Source organism: Podarcis pityusensis (assembly GCF_964106645.2).
Source record: "Podarcis pityusensis genome assembly, chromosome: 11".
Taxonomy (NCBI): Eukaryota; Metazoa; Chordata; class Lepidosauria; order Squamata; family Lacertidae; genus Podarcis; species Podarcis pityusensis.
In genome coordinates, this window is record NC_138036.1 from 10,376,286 (window position 1) to 10,398,289 (window position 22,004).

At 42.1% G+C, this 22,004-nt stretch overlaps 1 protein-coding gene across 5 annotated transcripts in view; it reads right to left on the reverse strand.

Annotated features, from left to right (window-relative positions):
• DYM (dymeclin) overlaps window positions 1-22,004 on the reverse strand; it is a 177,682-nt gene that overhangs the window by 110,603 nt on the left and 45,075 nt on the right. For all 5 annotated transcript variants that reach the window (XM_080973461.1, XM_080973462.1, XM_080973465.1 and 2 more), the window contains exons 8-9: window positions 16,067-16,192; window positions 13,773-13,915 (exon numbers count right to left, since the gene is read on the reverse strand). In XM_080973461.1, the coding sequence (XP_080829587.1) occupies window positions 13,773-13,915; window positions 16,067-16,192 (269 nt within the window). The remainder of the gene's footprint in view (window positions 1-13,772; window positions 13,916-16,066; window positions 16,193-22,004) is intronic.

Below are 22,004 nucleotides of genomic sequence, written 5' to 3' on the forward strand. Positions count from 1 at the left end.
AAGGTCCGTATAGTTAAAGCCATGGTTTTCCCAGTAGTGATGTATGGAAGTGAGAGCTGGACCATAAAGAAGGCTGATCGCCGAAGAATTGATGCTTTTGAATTATGGTGCTGGAGGAGACTCTTGAGAGTCCCATGGACTGCAAGAAGATCAAACACATCCATTCTTAAGGAAATCAGCCCTGAGTGCTCACTGGAAGGACAGATCCTGAAGCTGAGGCTCCAATACTTTGGCCACCTCATGAGAAGAGAAGACTCCCTGGAAAAGACCCTGATGTTGGGAAAGATGGAGGGCACAAGGAGAAGGGGACGACGGAGGACGAGATGGTTGGACAGTGTTCTCGAAGCTACCAGCATGAGTTTGACCAAACTGCGGGAGGCAGTGGAAGACAGGAGTGCCTGGCGTTCTCTGGTCCATGGGGTCATGAAGAGTCGGACACGACTAAACAACTAAACAACAACAACTGTCTTAAAGTTTGAGTCATGCTCTTCAGTCTGCTGTCCTCCCAGAAACAGACCCTTTCTGGAGAGGACACCTTAACTATTGTGGGATGTTCCCACCTGCAGAAATGATGAAATTCTAGACAAGGTGGAAAACTCCCAAACCATGTTGAAATCTGGTTCCCTGTGCTCATGCACCCAACTTCCCTTTCACTCTTATATATAATCTTTATGTACTTTTTGTAATTCAGTCACTTTTTAAAAAACAAAAGCACCACACCACTTGGTTTCCCCAGTGAATAAAACAGCATACCTTTCACCAGGAATATTTTCATGTACAGTACTTCATAGCAAAAAATTATAATCCTCAACCTTCATTCCTTATGTGCATGTGACAATTGTAAAATTGTCATTTTTAGTTAACAGCATGCAAAATAACGGATTAACCAATATCACTGCCAAGCTACCTGAATTTAGCATCCTCCATCAAGCAGCTTCCCAAGTCAGAGCAGAGAGCTGACAGGGTGAGTTAAGCTAGCAAGGTCTTGTGACCGACCCCTGTACATCGCTGGCACCAGCAAGGCTAGACCAAGGCTCCAGCTTCTGAGCCTTGGCATGACTGCTTCCTGACTGACTGGACATATTTGCTAACCAGCCAACTCTGCTCCGTGTTTTCTCTCCTCAGCTCAGCCGGTCGCTTTTGCCCCTGTAATCACATTTGCCGAAATGGGTTGTTTGCCCAGTCACTTTTAACACATAATTTCAGGCTCCATAAATTTAAACACCCATATCCTCCCAATATTTAATGGTATCTTTGTTATTAGGATGACATTTGACCCAACTGCATTTCTTTAAGTTGGTTGCCTCATAATAAAAGCCTCTTCTGAGAATTCTTTTTTTTTTTTTTAAACCAATAACCTTGAGAAGAAGAAATGTTTTTCAAAGTCAGTCATCAGCATGCTCGGTGGTGCTAAGTTCTACATAAATCACGCACCCACACCCATTTTGAGGGAGGGGGAGAGAATAACAAAAAAGGAGAAAAAATCTGTTTAGCTGAACTGTTACTGCTTTACTCAACCCATTTGTTGCAAGACAAGCTGTCTATACAACAGGCTCTCAATGTCAATTCCGACACAAGCCTGACCTTTTCAGCGTCAAGAGAAGCATATTTAGCCTTTTATTTTAACCTAGTTCCCAGCTAACAAGCATATTTAAAAACTACTCTGTGTCTATCTTGATGAATGCTTTACTTGGAATTAACCTTTTCACCCAAAAGGCAGAAAACTGCATTCCAGGTACCGTATTTTTCGCCCTATAGGACGCACTTTTCCCCCTCCAAAAATGAAGGGGAAATGTGTGTGCGTCCTATGGGGCGAATGCAGGCTTTCGCTGAAGCCTGGAGAGCGAGGGGGGTCGGTGCAAGAAGGGTGCGAGGGGGATCGATGGGAGAAGTGAAAATCACAACCCTTCTAGGTAAGTGTGAAGAAGAGTAGGTCACTGACTTGAACATGAGGCAACACTGAGATACATTGGTTTATCTGTAATATCAACAGAGGCCGTTACTTCTCAGGGTTCCCAGCTTTCTAAGCCCTCAGGGACTGGTTTATCTACTCCTCTTTGTCAGCCACAAAATCTGTTTGCATTCATCAGCTAATACAGAGAGAAGACTATTTGGTGAAGCCAGTGGAATGGGGGGAAAGCATGGGGAACTGTCCATCAAGAACTTTATGGTGGACTAAATATACCTGCACTGGTCCACCTCCTCCACCACACACAAAAAACCATTGCTTGAGGGGCTATTGCTGAATTGATAGTCAGTGTTGATGCAAAGCATCAGCCATTCACATAGTTTGATTTATCCCAGCCATCAAACGAATAAGCCAGCACGGAGATGGTCTTTTTGGCAAATGTGTTCTCTCTTTAGAACTTGTTCTCAAGAACTGTTCAGCTGATGTCATTATGATTGTCTTTAAGATTCTGGACTAAGTACATTCATGTTTGCTCATGCTAAATTAAACAGATGCATCTTTTTTTCATGAACTGCTTTTATTGTCATCGTTGCTGCTGCTTTACACAAACAGTTGTATTTCCATTTTATTGTATTTTTAAAATATGCTTATTGATTTGATAATATTTTGTACACCATTTGTAAGGTAAACCTGAAAAGTAGTATATAACATACCATGAACAAAGGTGCCAGAAATATAGGAAACAGTACAATGCTAAGCATGCTTACTCAAACGTAAGTCCTACTGTGTGCAATAGGACTCACTTCCAGATCACATGTGTATTGGTTTGCAGACTTAAGGTCTCTATCAGGATGCATGTACGTGTATGTAATTATTTTTATTTTGTGTTGGGGGGCAGGTAGGTGGTTGAGATTCTGCAGGATATCACAACATGTTATAGGGATTCCTCTATCAAGAAAGGGTTGGAAACCCCTGCAATAGACAAATGGGATGGAAGATAGGAAAAATGTCCAAGCTTAAAAAATGAACAGCAGTGGGTTCAGTAACGAAACCTGAGGATTCCATTTAAATTTTAAGTTGCCCACTTAGCATAAATTCCCTATATCTACCTGTTGCATTTTTTGAATTCAACACAATAGATTCCTTACAAAAACCAGAAAACAGAGATAAACTCACTACTAAGCATTTACAATAATTCCAGATTTTTATTTTTGGAAATGGAAGTATTATTCAGTTTTCTGTAAATTAATCTATAATAATTTTATTAAAAGCAATAGATACGAAGAGGCTTCAACCAACAGATCTACCCTTCCTCAAATTTTAACCCATAATGCTGAAACAAATATCAGTGCTGTATCTCGACGGCTTGCATAGTTTATGGTTTGTTCATTGCCAAAAAATCAATGGAGGGTACCAAATGTGATAATGTTAAAGGGTAATCTGGGGAGACTCTTGCTCAACCTTCTCAGACACTCAGCCACAGGGGAGAGCACATAAGGGGAAGTGCTCATCCATTGATTTTTCCAAGAAATTTATCAGTTTCCCTAAGGCCTCTTTTGCAGCATAAAGAAAGGTTATGTTGCCATCTCACTCTGGTTCACAAGTTTAAATTCCCATTGCAGCAACACCCAGAGAGTTTCCTGGTCCCTCAACTAATCTAATAGGAATGTAGCTGGCCTTCAATGGAGCTGGCCAATATAGTGAAGTCCAGCTTCGTTAACTACAATATTATCTGTATTATTGTGCAATGACACAGGAACTTTTACTAACTTTTGTTTGTTTGTGAATAGGTGATGTGTCATCATACTGGGGAGTAGCTGGAAAAGTTCTGAAACCAGAAACAGATGTGCTTGGTTGCTATTAAAGCGCCAAAGATAAAAATACAAAAGGAAATATATTCTCCAAGAAGCTCCAATGACGTTTCTTGACTAGATGGTTCAAATAAAATAACTTAATGACGTAGGTCCCTAATATCTGAAAGACCACCTCTTCCCTACAGAACCTCTTGAGTGTTAAGATCAACAGAGGGGGCCTTCTTTGTAGTTCCAGCGCCCTCAGTAGTTGGGTGCAGTGATGGCCTGGGATAGGGCATTCTCTGTGGCAGGTGATAGGTTGTACAAAACCCCCCCTTTAAAGGTACATCTGGCACCTTCAATATAATTTCTGTTGCACACCAAAAATACACCACTCTATACTGGTCTTTAACCACAGAGATATGTTTTCAGGACCCACCATATTCCTTTAAGTTGTTTGAAACAGTTTAATATTGAATCTTAAATTGTTGTAAGCTGCAGTGAGACTCGATAGTGAAGGGCAGCTAATAAATTTAATAAATAAGAATAATAGCATCAGAAGTAGCATATGCTCTCACACCAACTGTGATCAGTTTTCTCCTCGATAAATACCCAATAGTGTTGCACACAACCATAGCAATGGTAAGATCATCTAGGGACCATCCTAGTCAGCTCCCCTCCCCCTCAGCCAGATGGATTGTCTATATTAACAGATGCAATGCTATGTTATTATTCTGTTACCCTACTCTTACTTCATATGATGATGATCGCAGGGTCTGGGTTGATTCATATGAGGAGAGGCAGTCCTTGAGGTATTGCAGTCCTTGGCTGTGTAAGGCTTTATAAGTCAAAACCAGCACTTTGAATTGGGTTTAATTACATCTTAGTAGAAAGCATGGCTGCAAAGGTACAAAGTTCCTCGCTATGGCACTGCACTGGGGAAACGATTCCCACCAGATGTTACATTGGTTCATCTGCCTTATACAGAGTTCTTCATGAGTCACATGAGGAATTTGCTAAGTAACCGTGATTCCAAAGTCAACACAAGCAGGACCAGGCTGCCCTCTCCCGATTGCAAAGACAGTGCCAAGCATCAGAGCTCAGAAGCTTGAAAACATCACAGGATGCCATTGCAACAGCAGCCCTCTGCATACACCAAGAGTCAAACCTTCAAACAGATTTTCAATAATGCTTAATATACTCAGTACTTTACTGAAATCACTGCAAAAAGAACTTCAGAATGCAACAGAGGTAAGCGGGGGGTGGGGGTTAGAGTAAAGCAAAGGCTATTTTAAACAAAGAATTCTCTTTTACAACTGAAAATAATTAGGTGAGCAAAACCTCAAGACAGCAGTTTCTCCAAAGCTGAAGTAGCACAGGGCATTTTTTAAAAAACGGTGCTATCTTCACTGATGCGGCAATATTCTGAAGCAACACACTTCTCTTTTGCACACACACTCCTATGCCTACCTACCTCTCTGCATGAAAAACACCCAGCCAAGGCCAATATCAGCACCTTGGGCAGCTGCCAAAGCTACCACCTAGGATGGCCCACCACTCAGGCCTATGTCCCAGCTTAGCTAAAACAAAATTGAAGTCAGCATGCTGAGAAGTGCCAAGCGGCTAATCTAGCTGCCACTTAAATTTCCCACAATGCCCCAGAGTGACTCTATCCCCAGGGGCTTTGTAGGAAACTGAAATGATGACTACACTTGCCTGACCACCACCACAAAAAACCACCAGACCCACCAATAGAAAATAAAGCCCACTGGAGGGAACATTGTCGAGCAACCCCTCAAACCTGGAAAAGATTCAAAGGTCATATTACACTTCTTTTGGAAAAAGCTCCAATACCGTAGTTCCCAAACTTTCCCCCAAATGGACCACTTCAAAACTGCTGACGGTCTTGGCACAAACCAGTGGTGAATGGGGCCTGATGCAAAAATGTGCAGACCAATGAATGTAATTTAGCTTAATACAGTAGGTGACATTTTAACCAGGCAAATGCCAGAGGTTTACACACACTCCTCTCTGGCCTTCCAGGCTCCTCCTCCTCTCTTTGGCAATCACTTGTAGCTGAGTAAGATTGCCGTCCAGGAACATGGTCCTAACCGTGAGTCCGTAAATGACTGTGTAGGTCAATTCTGGATCCACAAGTCTTTCCACAATGGGGACATAGGTTTCCGGGCAGGAGTTGATCATGGTTTGCCAAGCGTGCCTTCCTCTTAGCACATTTCTCCCTTTCGTCCTGAGTTTGAGCGTCTTCAAAGTCCACAACACCTTTGGAAAAGGCTGTTCTCCAATTGGAGTGCTCGGAGGCCAGTGTTTCAATTGTCGGTGTTTATACTTTTTTTTTTTAGATTTGCCTTGAGAGTCTTTAAACCTCTTTTGTTGACCACCAGCATTACACTTTCCATTTTTACGCTTGTAATAGAGTAGTTGCTTTGGAAGATGATAATCAGGCATCCGAACAACATCGCCAGTCCAATGAAGTTGATGTTGAAGACTCATCGCTTTGACACTCGTGATCTTTGCTTCTACCAGTACACTGGCATTAGTTTGCCTGTCTTTCCAAGTGATGTGCAAAAATTTTCGGAGACAATGCTGAGAGAATCTTTCGAGGAGGTGGAGATGGCATTTATAAGTGGTCCATGTTTCACAAGCATACAGTAAGGTTGGTAGTACAATAGCTTTGTAAACAAGCATTTTGGTTTCCCTGTGAATGTCCCGGTCCTCAAACACTCTGCACTTCAGTCAGGAGGAAGCTGCACTCGCAGAGTTCAGGTGATGTTGGATTTCGGCATCAATGTCGGCCCTTGTGGAAAGATAACTGCCCAGGTAGGAGACGTGATCGACACTTTCCAATGTTACACCATGGAGTTGGATTTGTGGCACTGCAAAGGGGTTGTTTTGTGCTTGTTGGTGCAGCACTTTGGTTTTTTGGATGTTGAGTGATAGGCCAAGCTTTTCGTAAGCTTCTGCAAAGATATTTAGGATGGTTTGAAGGTCATCCTCTGAGAGGCCACACACTATGTTGTCATCAGCATACTGAAGCTCTGTGACGGAAGTTATGGTAACCTTACTCTTTGCTTTCAGCCTACTCAAGTTAAAGAGCTTTCCATCTGTTCAATATATGATTTCTACCCCGGTGGGGCATTTCCCTTCGACAATGTGTAGGATCACAGCAATGAAAATAATAAATAGGGTTGGGGTGATAACACATCCCTGTTTAACACCTGATCCCACTGATAATGGTTCACTTTGAGAGCCACTGTTATCTGCGATTGTTGCTGTCATATTATCATGGAGGAGCCGAAGGATCTTCACAAATTTATCTGGGCAGCTGATTTTCAGGACAGTCCACAGGGCAGTATTATTTACAGTGTCAAAGACCTTAGGCCAATAAACGCCATATACTGCCTAAGGACACATTCCACCCAAGTAAAAACACTCAAGGAGGCCATGGCCAGGGGTGGATGGCAGGATGTGGTCTGGTGAGAGTTCAGAGGGTCAAATAGAGAGGCCTGGCCCTTGGGCATGGGCTTCTCCATCTCTGCAGCACACAATTCCTATCACTAGTCCTTCTTAATACAAACCAGGTGCATGACATATGCAAGACTGTCCCAGCTATGAGCTGCAAGAGAAGTCATTCTCTCACAGTGCAATGGGTTCCTGAGAGGAGGCGGCTCTGTTTCGGCTCTGCCCAAGATCTTGCGTAAAAGGGGAAGAGGATATGGCTTGCAAAGCTGGCAAAAAGGTTTAGACCAGCAGTGGCCTTATGTAAAACAGTGACAACCATTATTAATCAGTGCTTCTTCACCTTAATCCCACTTTCCCCCAATAACGGCATTGCTCTTCCTCCAAATCAGTCACCCTGAACAAGACACTCAAGAAGCCAATAGATTCATGTGCCACAAGTCACCCTACTCTTGCCCAAATGTAGCAGCACAAAGCCCCAAATCAACTCATCTATAACCACCCAACTGGAAGGAGGCAATTAAATTTAATCCGTGACAGCTAAGTAGTTAGTTTTATCCACACACTGTTATTTTGCTAAGCACAGAAACACTATTTTAGTCTTGTTATAATTTGGCTGGGCAAACTTTCACAGAAAGAAGGAAAATGTTTTTGATGGCTTGTTCAAAAGGAAAAACAGCCATTTATCAGAGGTTACGTAAAAAAAAAAAAAAATCTCATACTTGTGTTGGAAACTCAAGCTTGGCAGAACATATTTCATTAGAGTTGGTTCTTTTAAAATGTTCACTGAAAAAATAATGTTGTTTGTTATAATCCCGTTAACAGCTTGGCCTAAATTAAAAGAAATAAATGTCAAAGTCGGAAACTTTCCTACATCCTTAACCCAGCCTTTATGTCTAAAAAAACAAATGGGACAAGTAAAAGAAAACTTCCCTCAACCTTCAGATCCAAAAAGGCAAATTAAGACAAATATCCTTACTTGCCATGGCTGTTGCCCAACTTCTGTCAGAACAGATTCCTTAATATTGACATCTGTTGCCATGCCTAGAGAATTGGGAGGGGGGGCAATTAAAATTACCATGCCCACATGGAAGCTGCCGAAAAGCCCTTTCCTGCTACAGCCCTCCATGCAGCAAGCACAGTGCTTCCAAGCATCCTTGAATCAGCCTAACTGCATATCCATAGTGGGGGCTTCCAGAGATATGCAAACTGGCATGGAGACATTGCGTATGTTTGGGCAGACTCACAGAATCAGAGGCTTTTGAGTGTTATACCACACTCTAAGCTAGAGGATGCAATATTTGGGAGTTAGATCTGCAGGATACAGTAAAAACTGTATATGAATGCAATACCTAAACATATGAATTCTAAATTATCTGAAAGTAAACATTTATTTATTCATGGCACTTGCTGGCTGGGTTTCCAACAAAAAGTTGCCCAAAGCATTCTGAGGTTAAGAATTCCAAAATTCTTCCATGTGGTATGTCAGCTTTGAGACCACAAGGAAGCAGCTTACTCATGTTGCTTGGTTGCTACCTCAACATCAGAAGCCCATTTCTCTCAGAAGGGAAACACAAGCGTACAGTGTTTTCATTGGGGCAGAGCAAAAGTTGTGGGCAAATATTTTACAGCTGAAAAAGTTTGGAAGGCCTGGAATGCCCGGAAGATCTTTAAAATTTTGCTTTTCCCACTTCTGTTCACCGCTCTTCTCAGATGCTGCTTTGATGATGATGGCACTTCCTGCAGACTACATTATCCAATCAGATATCATATACTGCCAGAGTTATAAAGTCCCCATAGCAGAGGAACTCTGGCACAATGAAAACATCTCCAAGCCAAATCAGAGTGAGGACTATACCCCCTCTTCACTCTAAACAGCAGTCTGCCCCAATTTGCTTAGCTCCTAATACCCGCTGTAACAAGGGGAGGAACATGCTTCATAGGGGAAGGTTTTTTTCCATGAAAACACAACCTCCACTTTGACTCAGTGCTAATTGTTATCTTATCATTTCAGAGAGCATGCCATTAAGGCAAGGATCCATAGGTTATTATTTAATGAATTAAATTATATCCCATGCTCCCTCCTGATGGCTGCAATGATTTAATGGCACTGTAACAGGACCACCCGTACCTGTCAACTACCTGGCATCACAATGACATCAGATGACGCAAAGCAATATTTTTTCTTTGTGGGCTCAGCTCAAGCTGCACTACCAGAGGAAGATGCTTTCCATCAGCAAGCCAGTGATGTAAAAGAATATTTGCGCTTACAGCAAGCCCTGCTTGGGGAAAGGGGTCAGCTGCGCTATGAGTTCCCCACTCAGAACTCTATGGCACAGCTATGCCCAGCGGGCATTCTGTCGCTGATCAGCACTGGCAGCAAGTCTTGCTTGCCAAGGAATAACTAGGGGCAGACTTTAAGGTTCCCAATTGTTCACTGGAAGCTATACCTCTAACTTGCTCCACACCTGCTATGACATTTGATGCCAGGCATTGAGCAGGTGGACATGGCTTGCGGAAGACACCTTTGCAGAGCAAACTGGGACCCATGCCAGGCCTAATAATGCTTGCTTGCAGGAGGTTCCTCAACCCTGTCATATAGGAACCTACCTGCTCCGGGATTTTTAAATAGAGATACTATCAAATAGCAAATACGGGACGCGGGCGGCGCTGTGGGTTAAACCACAGAGCCTAGGACTTGCCGATCAGAAGGTCGGCGGTTCAAGTCCCCGCGACAGGGTGAGCTCCCGTTGCTCGGTCCCTGCTCCTGCCAACCTAGCAGTTCGAAAGCATGTCAAAGTGCAAGTAGATAAATAGGTACTGCTCCGGCGGGAAGGTAAACGGCATTTCCATGCGCTGCTCTGGTTCACCAGAAGCGGCTTAGTCATGCTGGCCACATGATCCAGAGGCTGTATGCCGGCTCCCTCGGCCAATAAAGCGAGATGAGCGCCGCAACCCCAGAGTCGGTCATGACTGGACCTAATGGTCAGGGGTCCCTTTACCTTTACCCTTTACTAGCAAACAGAGTTTGCAATTTAGCAGACTCAGATAAGTTCTTGACTGGGAGAATAAATGCAAGGACTCACGTAGTGAATGATCTGGGAGTGCCCAATGCTGTAGCATCGTTGAAGTTGAGTGTGTGCGGATCTGACTGGTGCTTGGAAGGGGTACTACTGGGAACCTGACATAAGCTCCTCTGAGCTTTCCGGGGAATAATACAGTAAACATAAAAAAAAAAAACCATGGTTCAGATGTGTGAAGGGGGAATCCCTTTTGTGTGGCTTGTTCTATTTTCAAAGTTACATTCCAGGCTGACAAAGCAAATCCACATTCTCAACCCCATACATGCATTGGATTGCTCTATGCCACAGCACTAGCTGGAGTTAACGTTGCAAATTTTGAGCAGCATAAGCAAAAAGTGCATCGTCTTTCTGTTTTTCCAATAATCAAGCTGCGCTTGACTACATATACACCAAATCTCACCTTTCTTTATGTGGCAGAAATGCCTTAAACGCTTTGATATACTTGCCAGAGAAATAATCCACTATCTAAAGTAGGAGGGAAGAAATTCCTGTATTGTCAGGAATCTCTAAAAAGCCCGTCTGGAACAATTTAAGCAATTTATCAGTGATTTGAGAGAAAACAACTACTATTCAATGTCTGATAGAACAGCATTAGCATGGCAAGTCGATACATGTTTGTAAATTCAACAGAGCCCAGAGGGGTTGTGGGAGGCTGGCTCTTTCCATTCAGCGGTGTACTGTACACTTACTCCAAACAACAAAGAAATGCTCTTTTACTGCCTCCAAGAGGAGAATCAGGTGCACTGTCATGGGCATGACTGAAAACTTTCCGAGCAAGTAAAAATGAGCCTACTTTTAATGTGCTTGGCAAGGGAGCCCCAGCACAGATTTTACATATAAAAATAGAAGACTCTGCATTACTAGATTACCCACTTCTTTGCAAAGGCTGACAGCCCTCAAATTAGGAGGGAATGGGTATGGGGAGAGAAATAACATGCTTATATAGTTGCTGTCACAGCATTTCCCAAGGTTCTGAAACTGATTGTACCTTCTGCCCAGCCTCCCCAATCCAGCACAAAGTGTCTGTTCCACATATTAGCACACGGTGATCTTTGTAGAGATGATAGTCATATTGGAATCCAAACCCCAGGGGCACTCGCACCTATAGACTGAGAGCCTGTAGGCAAGGGTCACTCCAAATATCACTGGAAATGTGTAAGAACCAGCTTGGTAAGAAAGAGGGCCAGTTGTGAATGAACAGATCAGGACAGTAAGAGTCAGTGCGGTGTAGTTGCCAGAGCATTGGACAATGAATGAGTGGGTAACCTTGTGCCGGCCACACAAACTCCATTCTAACCTGTCTCAAGGGTTGCTGTGGGGATAACAGAGTGAGAAATAACCACATATAGCAACTTGAGATCCTTAGAGAAAAGCTGAAATTTAAGCAAAGCAAACATTATTTTAAGGGGCTTAGTTAAGCGCAGGCATAGGCAAACTCGGATTCCCATCATCCCTGACCACTGGTCCTGTTAGCTAGGGATGATGGGAGTTGAAGTCCCAAAACATCTGGAAGGCCGAGTTTGCTTATGCCTAGTTAAGCAGAACAGAGGGGAGGGGGGAAGGTCCTGGCATTATAAGTCCCCAAATTCTATAGCTGATAAAAATGCATCTTTTAGAGTGGGACATACTGGCTGGCCCAAGGCACCCCATCTCCCCCATTTGGATTTGGGGGAGAAAGAAAGACAAGGGGTAAGGCATGGGGGTAAGATGAAAGCACACACAATTTTTGACACTCTACATCATTGCTGATCAAAGGGCACATCTGTTAAGGCAACAGCCTCAGCTTCCAATCAGATTTGTGAGATTTGAACCAACAGGTGAAAGTCTTAATTCTGGTTCTAGCAAGCAGGTGGTTTTTTTAAAAAATTATTGAATAATAATACAATTCCTAACAACAACAACAAAATCTATATGCTCTAAGCACCCACCCATAAGCCACAGCCCTCTTCAACAAAACTTCTGCTGCCAAAGCTACAGGGTTTCCATTATCTGCCTTATACGCAATAATAGTTTAATTCTAGTTCATGCAGATGTATCATGTTTTCATCATAGTACATCCAAGACACTTCACCAACTCTTTGTTGTTCTCTACTGGCTTGAGACAAGACAATAATGAAAACTGCTAGTATGTTTAAGATTAACATTTTGCTCACCGTGGGGTCTTTAGCAGGGAGGAAGTGCAGACAATCTGCTTTAATTGTTTTTGTTGCAGAAGAGTTACAGACAGGGGAGTGGGGGGAGAGGAAATAAAATGCACATGAAAGCCTTCCTACCACACACAGTACTGTGGTTAGAACTTGTCAGCATTCCTTACAGACACAGAATTGATTCATGCTGAAAACAGATATCCAAAGAGGCAGGGCGTACCAAAAAGTGATTCCTATCAGAAGAGAAGAGAAGGCAAATCTATTCACTTCAAAACTGAGAAAAAGAAGGCTGGGTAGTGTGCAATTATATGGCAAAGAAACTAAGCCGGTACTCAGTACTGAGACTTGTAACTGCCATGGCAATGAAAATAACTGCCTGTGCTCACAACTGTTTGCATTTAATGTCTTCAGAATGATTTGGGGGGAAATCCTAGTACAGAGATGTGGTACAAAAGTAGTTAGGACACTTCACATAACCAAAATTGAGGGTTTTAGTCTCACTTTGCATCTCCAGGTATGGGTCCACGATCCAGCGGGATGGAACAATCAGAGTGTTAAAGGTAAAAGGGCCCCTGACCATTAGGTCAAGTTGCAGATGACTCTGGGGTTGCGGAGCTCATCTTGCTTTACTGGCCATGGGAGCCAGCGTACAGCTTCCAGGTCATGTGGCCAGCATGACCAAGCTGCTTCTGGCGAATGAGAGCAGCTCATGGAAACGCCGTTTACCTTCCCGCCAGAGCAGTACCTATGTATCTACTTGCACTTTGATGTGCTTTCGAACTGCTAGGTTGGCAGGAGCTGGGACTGAGAAACGGGAGCTCACTTTGTCGCGGGGATTCAAACCGCTGACCTTCTGATTGGCAAGCCCAAGAGGTTCAGAGTGTTAGCTGGACATATAATCAGACACACTTGTAACTATGCCCATGAGGCTTAACTTCAATGGCCTAGAGACAGATCGAGTAGAAATTACTTAGGTAACATAGTCTGTGGAAAGAGATAGTAATGAAGGATACTACCTTTACCGTCCAGTTCTTATAAAGGTCATACCAGTCTCAAAAGAGCATATTTTAGAAGAATGTGTATGTAAACTGAAGAGGAAGCACTGAAGGCAGCAACACACAGATACTCCAGATTTCCATAACATCTAATTACTGCAAGGCTTTCCCCCCAGTCTTAGTAAAACCTACAGCACAATCTCTTGCACTCTGCACAGCTTAAGTCCTGGTCCACTCCCATTTTTCCTACTACCCCCATAAAAACAACATTCCTGCAGAAAAGCAAGCCAACCACCGATACAGTAGAATCAAACCCTCAAACAAGAAATGGACAAATACATAGGTAGCACCAGTACATAAAGACTCACTTGCTACTCCTGATGCAATTCCATAAAGCAGTCCTCCTCCGTCTGACTCTGGCTGAAAGACATGTGTCCCTGGGGGAGGACTTCTCTCTTGTCTAATGAAGTTATATAGCAATGTTTTCACAAGTCTGCTGGTATACGGGAGACTGAAAATGCAAAACAGAGCCAAAAATTTAGATTGATTTGGGATGGCACTAGAATAAAATTCAGATTTCTTTCTCTCACCATCCTTCTCATTGGGATGGATGGCACTACTATGCAATTACATAAAATGCCAGGTTTAAAACAGATTTATTCCCCAAACTGGCAGTGGGTCAGCAGGAGATACATGTGAGAGCATTGTAATCTAAATAACCATATAACTAAACATTTTTAAAGCCTCTATTTTGAAGGACACCCAACCCCACAATGCTTTCAAAAATGTGAAAATACGAACAACCTAGAGAGTCACACAAGTAAGCAAAAGCAGGTTAAGGCTTCCTCTTTTCAAACAGCAGTCTTCCATGCCACATGGCAGACTGTTTTTGAAACAATTTATGGTGTGGTACGATGGGGGAGGGATTTGCTGAACAACAGGAAAAATGCCGAAAATTTCAAAAGGTGTGCACAATTCTCTGGATCTGCTTGCCTGAAGTTGCTTTCTTAATCCTGGCAAGAGTGCTTACATTTACTTTTTGCAAAATATGTAGTAGTTCAGGTTGTCCAGGCACATTTAAAGATTATTCTAACTGGATTTATCACCACCCCATAAAGGAAGTGAAAACCTTGCAGTTGCCTTCCCCTCCGTTGCACATATTGATCAATAATATCAATAATCAACTGAACTTGCACATGTCTCAACTGTTTAAATTGTGGGGAAATAGCAGAGATAACTTCATTCAGAGATGGAAAGGAGATACTGTCTGCTAGGATTCCGTAAAGTCCTTTAGGTGAATGCAGTCTCAGACAACAGATTAGTTAAGTATGGTTTACATTTGACATTATCATCATCTTGATTTAAGCATCAAACTTCCAACTCCCCATCCCCTGACTTATGCAGGATGTATTTATTCACAGAAAGGAAATAACCATCAGATTATATGCTTCCTTGACATATTGACCACACAAGAATATTTTTCTGGCATATGGTGTTGTGACTATGAGAGACTATATATAACACTCTTCTCTGTGTTTTAGTCGCAAAAAAGAGGCATGTTCAACATAAATGAAGGCAAGCCACTAAATGTCTTTGGAAAAGCATTGCTGTGAATATTGTGCAAGAGACACATGGTTGCACATGCACATGAGAGATTATCTATGTCTAGTTTCAAATCCTCACTTTATCCATAAAGCTCACTGTCTCACAACCCAGCTTTCCTGCAAGGAGTTTCTCAAACTCTTTTTGACTTTGACCCTACCTTCTAAACACACTCCACCCCTGCAGAGCCCCAATCTACAGTGGGATCCAGAAATATGAATAAATAAGTTATAGCTGTAAAGAAAATCTGAAAAAATCCTAGATAATTTGGGAGAGCATAAAGGTCTCCTTGACTATCACCCCAAGGCTTTACATTTATTTTTAAAAAACCATCAGTTTATTATTAAAATAAAATTCAGAAAGGGAGTCACGACCTTGCATTCTGTGCACAGTTAATCAAAATCCTACTAAAAAAATAGAGGCTGGTCTATTTATTTATTTGGAAAAGATGTTATGTATCCCAGGGTGTGGTGAGATTAGTTTTTCAGTGAAGCAGCTCGTCTTCCACAAGAGGGACAGGATCAATGGGTTCTGTACTTGCCTCTGATAATCCTCAACACCCAAGCCCCTAACCGCTGAAGGATTTCTCAGCTAACTGCCCACCACCCTACCCCACCCACAGGAGGTCAGTCACATAGTTTGAGAAATGGTGCCTCAGATGCAAAGAGATGCAGTAAGAATTGTGAAGCACTTTGTACTCTGAAAAAAGTTCTGTATTTTTTAAAAAATAAAATATAGGGCTGAAATTTCTATATTCAACAGGATTCTGCATATGTATTATAAAGTGGGATTGTATGTAGACACACCCACATGCAAACTATTTCACATTTAGAGTCAGCGTTCTATTTTCACTGCCTTGACACACTTCTATTTAGATGAGCTGAATATTTTCTCATCTCTCCGAGTTGTTAAGATTCAGCTCACTAGGAGTTTGAGAGATACTTTGGCATCCAAACTAAATGAAAGCATTTATAATATTGAAGCGGCAGATACAAGAACTCAGTGAACTCCAATAATGAAAACAATCTATATAGAAAGCAGCATTGTGGTTTGAACATACCATCGACCACGCATGAGGTATTTATGAATGATGCTTTCCCGCAGAATTTCCTTGTGGAACAGTTGGCAGGAGAGGAAAACAACAAAAGTCGTCACAGCTTCTAGAGAAATGCTGTATGTTATGTCTCTGCAAAGAAAAACAGTAAGAGGATTAATGAAAACCAATGAATATATATTTGACAGCTGAATTTTTCGATTATGAGCAAATACTTGAAATTAATGTGTTTGCAATAAGCCTAGAGCAAGGAAGCCCTTGAGAATAAGGAAAGGGCCCCAGCTCCTGTCAACAATGTCACAGAAGCTCTTCCAGATGTATGAAATGAATCAAGAATACACTACAGTGGTACCTCGGGTTACAGACGCTTCAGGTTACAGACTCCGCTAACCCAGAAACAGTACCTCAGGTTAGGAACTTTGCTTCAGGATGAGAACAGAAATTGTGCGGCAGCAGCGTGGCAGCAGTGGGAGGCCCCATTAGCTAAAGTGGTACCTCAGGTTAAGAACAGTTTCAGGTTAAGAACGGACCTCCAGAACAAATTAAGTTCTTAACCCGAGGTACCACTGTATTAAATACTGTCCTATTTCTAGCTCCCTCATTGCTTCCAACACCCACCACCCACCTTTTGTCTTAACAAATCAAATGGAACTCCATTTATCTTTTGTTTTTATTTATTACATTGACATTCTGCCTTTCCTCCAAGAAGTACAAGGTATTGTACACTGTTCTCCTCTCACCTCATTTTATTATCACAACTGTCTTACAAGGTAGATTTCACAATTTTATCCTCATTTTATCATCACAACTGTCCTACAAGGTAGATTTCACCAAGAGACCTTCATGGCCAAGTGGGGAGCTGAACTCCTGCAGAGATCTCCCGGACCCCAATCCAACCAACATTCTAACCACTACACAACACTGTCTCTAATGTATTTGTTTTGCTTTGTCTGACATATGAGGCTTCATTACTACTACTTATAAAACACCCACATTTAGCTAGACCAGCAGTAAGCAACGTAGTGCCCTCCAGATGTTGTCAGACAACAACTCTCATCAACCACAATCATAGGCCATGCTAGCTATGGATGATGGGCGTTGCTGTCTAGCAACATCAAGAGGGTACCACATTAGCTACCCCTGAGCTATACGGTATGTGAGACCAGCTGCCGCTGCGAAAAATTATGTCCCTGTGTCACATGACCTCCCTGTAACACATAGGAGCATTTGCCCTGCCCTGCGCCATTATTTCATGTGCTTCTCCACCCAACATCATTATCTGGCAGTGGCAGATGTGGAGACACAACATTTCCATGACTTACAGCAAGGGGAAAGTGATCCTACACGCAGTATAATGTGTACATGTGCATCATGTTTAGCTCCAAACAAAAGATTACCTTTTGCTAAGGAATACCTTAGCAAAAGACAAGGAACACTAAGTATACTATTTAGAACATTTCTAAACTGCTCTAAACAGCTCAACATTAAAAAATATCTAAGTGATGTACCATTTAAGTGTTCTCTTAAGAGAAAAATACTTATTATTATTCAAGAGATGTGTTACAAGCAAGTTTTTAAAAGACAAAAGAATTGCCTCTGAAGTTGTACTTGAGTATGTTGCACTTGAAACATGTTAGATATGACAAGAAATTGACATGTTTCTACTATTAAATAAACGTTCTCTAGTATCTCCTTTAAAAGAAATGCATCACAAATCTGTGTACCAGCCGTGTGCAGTTTTCTAGTCTCTCTTTTGAAATCTGCATCCTTGTGCTTTGGTCTTTAAAAGTCATCCCAGGCAGACAGGAGATGTGCACAGAAAAACAGCTCCTATCCCATATGGCTAGGATGTTTGAATGACCAGTTCTTGTAGCCAGGGGCTCCCACCAATGAAATCAGCATCACCAGTTGGGTGCTGGTTCATTGGGAAAGACTCGCTCAGCCAACTCCCATTTAAAAATAATTATTTGAATGTTATCTCAGCTAAGCAGGAATTGTTCAAGAAGAAGTACCACATACATGACAGGTGTAACAAAAGAGCCCCTAAGATGTATAAATTGCTTTCTACTAAAGTGTTTTCATGAACACCTGAGAGTATAAAAATATTACATGCAACATCATAAAGTATCACCTTGCATTACACACTTTTTAATAAACAAGTCTACAGTGGACCCTCCAGATATGAACTTAATTAGTTCTGGGGGTCCGTGTGCAACCTGAAAGTTACGTTACCCGAAGGTAACGTGACCCGAGGTACCACTGTACTTGATTCTTACATTCAGCATACAGAAGGGATACATGTATGGTTAATAATTTTCACTTTAGCCTGTATTTTCTGCTTTGCTGATATATGTTGCCAGGATGGCCAACGTGTTCAGGTAGGTACACCTTTAGGGTGGTATTCAACTAAGTTTTACTCAGAGTAGACCTACTGAACTTCATGAACCTTAGTCATTTTCATTAATTTCAGTGGATCTACTCTTAGTTGCTTGCTGCCCATACACTGGCCCACCTTACTTCTTTAAGCCATTCTAATTTCTCACACCTCAACTTTAACCCAGTTAACTTATTTCACTGGAAGAATTAAGAGTTTTTTTATAAAAGAAATCACTAATTATGATTGTCAGAATTGGTTGTTCCACACTGCAAGTTTCAAATGATACAGGAACAGGGTTTGATTGCCATACTTCCTGAGGGTCTACCAGAAAAGGTGAAAGAGGAGTTGCCAAAGAGTATAGGTCAGTTTAGAACACTGCAAAGCAAGCTGAGTATCCAATTATCATTTTCAGGGTACGAATACAAGAACTTAATGTGAACCTGATCTTTCCTCTTGGCATAGCTCCCAAAATTAACGCCCACTAATGGCAAACATGCATGCAAAGAATATACTAGTTACAGCCATCCATAAATTGTTTGGGAAGCTTCTCAATGTACTTTAAAGAAAAAATAATTGAAAGCAACCGTGACCTCTTCTGCCACGCTCTTCTCCATGGAAAGAACAGGAAATATTTCCAGTTAATTCTCCCACCTCCACAGAACGGAAGGGAGTGCATTCAGAAGCTACAACAGGGAATTAAGATGCCTTGTTTACGAGTCATTTCATGCCTCTGGGTAAGCTTCAGATGGTCAGTATTTTGATTTCTAGTCCCTACTTACCAATATATTCAAATAACAACAAACATTTCAGTTTAATATGTTGTGTGTTAAGGGCTTTCTGTTTTCTAACAACAAGCCACAGAACCTAACCCCACTACCACCATTTCTCATACTGGTGGAAAGCAAATCAACCAACTCACCCTTAACATGACTATAGCTCCACAATTCAACTGTAAAAGTAAAAGTAATCATCTATAGGTGGTGTGAAACAGTCATTGAATTATTCTAAATGAAGGATATTTGCATCCTTGCACCAGTCATTGAAAACCACCATCCAAAAAACCCTCAAACAACCTACATGATTTTTCTAGACTTGATTTACTCTTATTGCTGAAGTCAGACATAATAGCAAACCAGCGAATGATGCTTTGCTTTTATGAGATGAGCGTGTTCTGTCATCTCCTTCCTTTACATGAGATAACAGACACTTCCTAAGATGGTTAATGAAAAAACACAGCTTGCTATTGCATCCAAACACAGCAAACATATTCTGTTGCATTTGGAAGCAACAGCAAACGATAGTTTCACATTCACCAAGATAGGAAACTTCTAATCTCCTCCCTTTACATATAGAGGGAAGTGCACATTAAGATCAAGGTGGTGCATTAAGATCAAGGTTGTTCATACTTATAGCAGCAAAAGTTGAATTGTCATTACATCTGAATCAACCACAGGTCATGTTCAAACATTATGCTAAACCATAATTTAGATCAACATACGGTATTTTTCACCCTATAGGACGCAGTTTTTCCTGTCCAAAAATGAAGGGGAAATGTGTGTGCGTCCTATGGGGCGAATGCAGGCTTTCGCTGAAGCCTGGAGAGCGAGAGGGGTCGGTGCGCACCGACCCCTCTCGCTCTCCAGGCTTCAGGAAGCTATCTGCAAGCCTTGGGAGCCGGCGGGAGTTCCCACCGGGCTCCCAAGGCTTGCGGACAGCAGCCTGCAGCCCGAAACCTGGGGAGCGCAGCGGAGCACGCCCCGGGCTTCGGGCAGCTCTCCACAACCCTTGGGAGCCCGGCGCAACTTCGCACTGGTCTCCCACGGCTTGCAGAGAGCTGCCTGTTCTGGGGGCTGGGGTCGGGGGAAGCTCGGGCTTCCCCTGCCCCAGCCCCGCGCCTGGGGGGGGAAAATAATTTTTTTCTTTATTCCCCCCCAAAAAATCCTAGGTGCGCCCTATGGGCCGGTGTGCCCTATGGGGCGAAAAATACGGTAAATGAGCTGAAATGAGACATAGCACGCCCCAGGCTTGCATGCTCCTCCTCTTTCTGCATAGCTGGGTGGCGTTCAGAAGCTTTCACTTCCGCTTTTAAAGTATTGTCAATTTGTATTGATTTTCTTGTTTTATCTTTTTGTAAACAGCTTTGTAGTTTTTGTTTATACAACCAAGCGGTGTATAAATTTCATGAAATAAATAAGACCCAGTGATCTCAAGCTGGCTTTTTCATTAACCCACTAACCCATTAATGCCCATTAACCCGAGCAGGCAGAGCAGTTGTGAGATTTGAAAAGGTCAAAACTTTTTCTAAACATTTTCACTCCCCATCATCCTTAAGGGTCTTTAAAGTGTTGAGCAACCTTTTCTTTTAAAAATAAAATAAAAATAATTCATAATTTTGACTGGCTGGCATTTTAAATATTACCTTCACCCAGATAGCAGGGACAGATAATAAATAAAACAAATAAAAGCCTCAATGGCCTCTGACTTGTGCAGAAGTCATTCTCACTTCAATCATCAGGGAGGTATCTTAACGGAAGACGCTATTTCTTCCATTCCATATCACAGACTGCTTTGGACACTTATTTCAAAGGTCTCTCACTACCATGCCACATTTTTTAGGGGATGAGGTTGCTGCTGTTCAAGAAATGCGTATCTTCTGCCCTTTGGGCTCCTGGAACTAGATGCATGCAACTCTGCATCCTGGTGATTGATTTTTATAGGGCTTGACTGTGGTTTCAGACTGTTTTCAAATGGAGTGACCGGCTATCACTCGTCTCCATACGGCCGCACGCTGCCTTCCAACAAAGAGAATGATTTATGAATGTGTATCTATTACTCCGTCCTTTCACCTCTCAGCATTTCCTCTAATCTGCCCGAGACAGAAGTATCAGTGTTCCAGGAAGTAGCAACAATACCTCTTTGCATCATCAGAATCTCTAAATCATGCCACAAATTCATTAGACAGCAACTGCCCAAGAATTAATATAATGACGGCAGGACCATGTTTCATGACATTGAGGTTTCCAAAGAAAACAGCTGGGCCTTTATCGGGATACTAAATGGCTAACCTCATTCCAAGTGAAAAAGAAATCAGCAATGTGAAAAATGAAAAGGCTCCAACAGAGAAAAATGAACTTCAACGGCTAATCTAAAAGAGACAGAAAACAAGTTCTGCTGACATTTTTCAGGGCTGGACAGTACAAATACATAAAAATAAGGAGGTAGCTAAATGTAAGGCCAATTAAGATAGCCTCATAACAAATCCACCTATAGAAGAAGAAAAAAAAAACAATTTAAACCAAAAGATTTGGAATAAAGAACGTACAAAAGGAAAGCAAAGGAAAAATGCAACTTTGAAAGCAATGCAACAATGCAACTTTGAAATATTTTTAACACTCCCCTCCGCCCACGGCAAGCAGAAACAAACACAGTGTGTGGAGGTACCAACAATGTGCACAACTGAGGCAGGAAGTGGATACAGAGCTGGAAGCAAAGAGGATTGTGGCAGAGTGGGTGGTGAGAGCCTACAGAATGATGTGGCAACAGGGGAGATCTCTGAGCTTCCATTAT